General features: G+C 39.2%; 1 protein-coding gene across 1 annotated transcript in view; it reads right to left on the bottom strand.

Moving 5' to 3' along the window:
* Positions 1-1,053: 1,053 nt before the first annotated feature.
* The window catches only part of SCFD1 (sec1 family domain containing 1), a 53,349-nt gene continuing 47,499 nt past the window's right edge, over positions 1,054-6,903 (bottom strand). The window contains 4 exon segments of the mRNA XM_042470417.1: positions 1,054-1,260; positions 2,527-2,595; positions 4,735-4,800; positions 5,941-5,974. Coding sequence (XP_042326351.1) covers positions 1,237-1,260; positions 2,527-2,595; positions 4,735-4,800; positions 5,941-5,974 — 193 coding nt within the window. The 3' untranslated portion in view covers positions 1,054-1,236.

Genomic DNA, 6,903 nt, shown 5'->3' with positions numbered 1-6,903 from the left:
GCCTCCTTTGCATCCTCAATTGCCCTCTTGGATTGATCATCTGCACTGGCTGACTCAGAGGTGTCTCCTTTCAAGTCCATGTGCTGGAAGGCTGAAGGGATCTCGGGGTCTTCAGCTTCCACATTAAGAGGCAGATTTGCCTCTAGGGGGCCACGATCCACATGTGTTAAATCCATCTTGTCAGCTCAGGGGCTCCAAAGGAGGCAGCCATGGGAACAATGATGTTCATCCCTATGGTTCCTAAGGGAGGCAGTTGGTAGCTCATGCAGAGTTTGGATGATCCAGATGTGCTTCAGGGTGGCTTGGGGAAGGGAAGCAGAATTGTGGGGATTTTGTTTTCACCTTTCCCAGAAATGAACACTCAAAAGAGAGGGAAAAGACATTGGGGGGGGGGGGGGGAGAGAGGGGGGAAATGGAGAAAAAAAAAACCAAAAATTACCAAACAGATACAGTCCTTTGGGGGGGGGGGGGATGTAGGGCTGGGGCCGAGAGGGAAAAAAAGAACAGTAAAGGGAAAAATAGCAAATAGAAAGTGAGGAGTAAAGATAGAATCTTTCCTGGGTGAGGCAAGGTGAAAAAAAACCTGAAGGAGTCAGGAATCCACAAGAACACAGTGATATGTGTTAACCAATATGTGCAGATTGTACCTCCAATCTCATGGCGAATGAAAAGCCATCTTGTACATTAATACACACACACACACACACACACACACACACACACACATATATATTAGACTTATACATTAAAAATTACACCTTTTACATTAAAAATTAAAGTTAATGACTAATAATAAAGCATCAACAAATGATTGAATACCTTCAGCTAGTTAACTCAGCTGAGCTGAAACAGAATTATTTCTTAGGAGGGTCTGGCTTACTTCTTTTAACAAGTCAAATGAGAAACATTAGGAAAAATTACATCCTGGATGTAATTGCTCATCAATGACTTATCACTTAAATCTAACAATCAAATATTGAAAATCATAGAAATATCAATGCAGGCAGTTAATCGAAGCGTTGTGATTTATTTGAAGAGTATTATTCCACATGGTATGCATTATATATATATATATATATATATATATATATGTATAAGTACAGAACATTCTTTCATAAAATCACCAATTTAATGAATCAGTTCCATTTTAAATATTAAGCACAGGTTAAGATGTTAACTGTTGCCATGATCTTTTCTTCACACTTCCAGAATGCCAGAAAATGATCCTCTCCTCTCCTATTTCTGTCCAAGTTGGGAAAGCTAAACATAAACAGAAAAAATAGACTGCTGATTATCTTCCTGTCTACCAATAGGGTATTAATATATTAGGAACTTGAAATGAATTCAGAAGCATGAAGGGAAGTCACCCTGACACAGCACTACTGCCCCCTTTCTCTCAGTGTAAGTACAGGCAGCACAACTGTCTGTAATACAGTACTGGAAATCTACGCATAAGTCCCATATCCCCCTCCAACCAATATCCATATTCCCCAACTTGACAAAGGTCCCTGAGAAGAACCTGGGGTAGAAGGAAGATGGTAGTATTCTGTGATGTTCTACAGGGACCCTTCTACATGTAGGCACTGTAAACTCCCCTCCACCTGCCACAACTTACCACACCATACAGCTGTGTCTTCGCAGAAGTAATTATTTAGATTTACATACACAATTAAGAAACCACCTTTGAACTAGTATCTGCTACAGTCGCCCCTCTATTTTTGCGGGGAGCCGTTCCGCCCCTTCCGTGAAAATGGAAATACGCAGATATTCAAGCCCTATTGCCTGAATAGAGATGCGTCCTCCATTTTAAGTCCTTCTGTTTGTCCCTTGCGAAAAAGCAAGGGGCACAGATTCAAAGTCCGCGCAAACAGAGGGACGACTATATTTGTGAAACAGCTGCAGACCAAGTAGATTCAGTTATGTTGCATGGGCTGAGCAGTTAAGCCTTCTGGAGAGCAGGAAAAAGAAAATGTTCTACCACTACAAATTATTGATAGTAAAATGTAGTTAAGATGACTTAATGGGGTCATCAGCATAATTCACTGCCCTCTATACTAATGTGCCTTAGAGGATTTTGTGGCTCCTGGCAAACGTCTATGGTGCCTGATTCAGGCCAATTTACCTGCCGGATTGCAGAGGGAAGTAAACTCTGTGTTGGTTCTGGATAGGTTGAAAGCAGCATCTGAGAAACTTCTATGCTGTTTCTAAACTAGCTCGGAAACCAACCCATCTGAAATAAGAATATGCCCTAGAGTACTTTGAAGAATGCATTTCCTTGGAGGCATCCTGACAAGATTGTTGCTTCCTCCTAGACTCTTTGATTGCATTTCTGTGTCTGTGAGCATTTTTCCAAACCCAACAGATCTTACCCAGAGCACTGGCTCACTTGAAAGAGCTTTTCTATGTTAAAGATAAACATTGCAAATATTCTATGCACTTGTTAAATCTGAAAATGCTCCTTGAATAAAACATTTGGCAAGGTTTATATATTGCTTCAAAATACTTACAGAATACTTAAATCCTTACCTGTTTTAAAAACTGTGGAGCATTAAACAGTTCACTGCAGCCATATAAGACATGTTTACCTTGTTTGCCCTATGTGAGACATAAATCATCAAAATGTTGTTCATTTTATTACTAAAGGAAATAACACATTACAGTAAGTCAACAACTTCAGAAAATAGGGTTTACTTAAGAACTGCAGTATAGAAGAAACAGCCTATTTTGCCTATAATACTTAAATTGCAACACTTTGGCGCCTTACAGACGGGCCTAAGCGGCGCCGTCGTTGCGCCAGGAATACGCGCGAGGGGCGGCGCTTCCGGACGCGCCTTGCCCCTCGCGCGTATTCCATACGGCAAGATGGCGGTGCCCTATACAGATGGGCGTGGCCATCTTGACGTAACGGACGCGCAGCGTCTGGACGTCTAAACCCGGAAGAGACGTCGCGAGTGTGCGCTTTGGCACTTGCGACGTCTCTTCTGGGTTGCCGGAAGGAGCGCGATTTTCACGCTCCTTTTTTACAGCGCGGGGGAGTCGCACGGTTTGGCTGCAGTGGCTTCCCCGCGCTGCAACTGGCAGTGACTCAAGACCTTTTGGGCGGTCTGTAATGGGCCTCAGTTTTGTTTCAAATACAACCCACAACGAAACTGTGAAGGCCTGCACACAAGAGAGAGAATATGAATATGCACATGAGAAATAATTCCAATCAAATTGTCCATGGGGGGGAGGGGGGCTCAATATACAGTACATGTAAGAGGCGATTACATCAGAAACAGACAAAATTGTATCTATACAGAAATATTACAATGTGCTCAACATTTCTTTTAAGGAAGGAAGTGAGAACTGTTGGCAGAAGTGAACTTTCATTCTGGAGAGAGATAACTATTGTCTTTGGAGTATGCCTGGTTTAGTATTTTAATTAGTGACTATGGAAAGGACATCAGAATTTGTGGGTAAAATGGTGAGGTATCCCTAGGGAGACACTGGAGACAGGGCAAGATCATGAATCTGAGAAAAAGGGTGCAGGATTTCATATAATATGGCAAAGTGCTCAATTATGTGCATTTTGGGAACTCCTCTCTGTATTGTTTGCTGGAATTAGCAGACACAATGTAATATATTTTTGTACATATATAATAGAAACAATTGTTGTGTGCCTTCAAGTTGTTTCTAACTTACGGTGACCCTCTTATGAGGTTTTCTTAGCAAGTCTTGTTTGGAGGAGGGATTGCCTTTGCCTTTCTGAGTGTGAGAGAGTGTGCCTTGCCCAAGGTCACCCAGTGGCGAACCAAGGATTTGAACCCGGGTTTCCAGAATCTTGGTCCAATGCTCAGATCACTGCACCAAGCTAGCTCTCACAATATAAGTATGGTAGTAATAACCATATATCATAATATATACAGTGAGAATTATATTGTAGAACAGGTTTTAGTCACCAGTATGATTTGGGCGCAAAGAAACTAAACAAAAAGTCTGATTATTATTAAATGAAATTTCTATAACAAATCTTTCATATCCTTCTACCAGCCACTGCTGATGCTACACTTCAAATACTGTGTGCAGTTTGATTATTCATGGTGCAGAAATGTATGAACATAATGGAATAGGTGACAGGAAAAGGAACTGAATTATGAGAACAGATACTCCAAAAGTATAAGATTTTTACTCTTGTTTCATCTTAGATAAAAGAGCTCAGAGGAAGACTTATTAGAGCAAAGATTTCATATGCATGGGAAGAAGCTATTAAAAAAGGCTTAAGGTAAAAGAATCACTGTCAATAAATTTACATAAATGAAATTAATGAAGAAAATATTTATGTAACTTCATTTATTTACCCATATCTGCTGGAGAAACAAAATTAGATTAAAAATCATATCTAAATGTATAGAGTTAATTTATTGATCAACATTCTAATACAGTAAAAACATATTTGGCGTATTCAAGCAGATGCACCAGAAATACAATTTAGATATTTTGGTGGAAATGGTAAAGAAACTAATCACTGGAAACATTTTATAAATACCCTAAGCCATCTGTTCCCATTGTATTCTCAAATGGGCACGTGTTGACTTTCCATTTAATTCAATGGAGAAGGGAAGCTCTGCCATATTCTTGATTGAATGACCAGGAAAGCCCACTTATCTCAGACAATTATTCAAAGAATAAAAAAGCAGATGTAATATATATAATAGTGAGCATCTAATTAAAGAAAATCACAGTGCAGAAGCATACCTTTATGTAATCGATAAGATTTTGATATTCAATATAATTGCCGCCTCCAACTACAAAGACAATTGCCTACAATGTAGAAACAACAAATGTGACGTAGCTGTTACTGCATGCTAAGACTACTACAGAAGCAACATACAAATGTGGTTTATTTTAAACAAATAGAATGAAGTTCTGCACATTGGATAAATTTCAGGAGATTAAAGATGAAAGCAGTACTCATTTGGAGATTGTCGTGACAGGTAAACAATTTTTAATCTTTTAACTGTAGCTTCATTCTGGCATTTAGCAAGAGATACATAGGCCTAAATGAGTGGTGTGGAGTTGGGCCTGCATGTAAATACTGACTCCAAATGTCCCTCAACACCTGAAGTGTACTTACTGCATTGTATGTTGCAAATGAAGATTTCTAAGGGGCTTTGTAATCACATTCAGTGGAATCTAGTATGCTATGTATATATTTTCCATGCATAAAGACCTTGCTTTTGCATTCCATTGTAATATTTTTCATGCCTACGCCTCTGTAGAGGAAAATCACAACTATTCTTTAGTCAAGATACCAATTTTCAGCAAATATTAAGAAATATTGGGAGTAGATTCTGAGCTTTCTCCATTCCTCCAACAAACAGAAGTGAATGTTGAGACCAGGTGATCCAAGTCTATGCTTACTGAACATGGATTTCCCAAAAGCTGCCATATGAAAATAAGCTTTCCATATCTCCCTGGGCAAGTTGCTGCCTGCACAAACTGTTATGCTATGGTACAGTTGAAATGAAAGAGAAATCAAAAAGGCTACAGACTTTAAATGTTATAATTTATATATGATTCACTAGAAATATTGTTTCACATTTAAATTAATTACAGATTAAAAGCCTAAACGTGCTTACTTAGATTAAGTTTCAAAAGAATGTGTGGGTGTTACATAAATGAATTTTAAGATCTGGGTGTTAAAATTTTAAGAATGAATCTTCTTTTCCCAGCTTTGTCATGAAATTTTCAAAACTGATGAAAGGGATTAGGTTATGCTGATTTGACTCTTTGAAGATGAAAGAAGTTTACACTGTTTATCTTTTAATAACACTGTAGTCAAATTTATGATCTCAAATAATGAGATCAGAATTTGTTTCTAAATAGTAACTACAAAACATCTATTATATTAAAAAGCAAAAGGTTAACATCAGCGATTTGGAAAGTATAAGCACTTCTTACCTCTTGAAAAGGATTTTTGTTTCTTGGAATTGAACTGTAAAAAAACAACAACAACAAAAAAAAAGCAAACCCTCAAAACACAGCTCCATGGAAACACGAAGGTAACAGAATGGACAATTTCTAAATGGACAGAATCACACAATCTAGGAACTATATTCACCATTAGCAAAATCCATTATGTTAGAGATAGGAATAGAGAATCTGTGGACAATGGACCCAATGCAGCCCACAAAGCTTCCCAATTTGGTCCATGGTACTCTCCCAGACCTTGCCCCTCTTGTAACATATTGATACTGGGTGATTTATGAAAAAATACTTGGTGTGAGTGAGTTGTATCCAATTACTCCTAATCCCCACCAACAGAATAGTGCTGGTCAACACTGTAAGACTCAGGTCCTGGCATGTTCCCTGGGCAAGTCTGTGATGACAATCCCATTAAGGAATATGCTGTCCTAAGAGGCTTACTTGACTATCATATGGTAGAAATCTCTATTGGAAAAGCAGATAGTCTTATTAATTCTGCCATGTATTTGGTAATTCAGAAGGCAGGAACTGCCATTGTTCACTGCTTTTACTGGTATATTTCCTTTCTATTGGTTTTATCTGTCTGGAGGTTAACCTGCCTTGCTGCAGAACTCAGTAGAATGGAGAAGGACTGAATATGCTATGCACCTTCAAAGTCTGTTCTGGAAGGTTAAATAGAGACGATATGGATGGATGTGAGGACTGCAGAATGAAAGGAAAAGAAAAGATATCCCTGAAAAGATGAATATAAGGTCTCGCCCACTTGCTTGGCTGAGCAGTCCCAGGATAGCAGGGGAGGTGGTGGCAAGCCTCACTTACCAGGCCTGCAAGATGGGCAGATAGCAAGTTCCCCAGGGTTGAGGAGATGCAGGTAGGTGCAAGGAAGTACAGTACAGTCTGACCTTGGTATCCACGGGACAGAGACCCCACAGATACCCC

Source organism: Sceloporus undulatus, chromosome 1 (genome assembly GCF_019175285.1).
Source record: "Sceloporus undulatus isolate JIND9_A2432 ecotype Alabama chromosome 1, SceUnd_v1.1, whole genome shotgun sequence".
Lineage (NCBI taxonomy): Eukaryota > Metazoa > Chordata > Lepidosauria > Squamata > Phrynosomatidae > Sceloporus > Sceloporus undulatus.
Note: the sequence above shows the minus strand (reverse complement) of the source record. Positions and strands in the feature narration are given on the sequence as shown.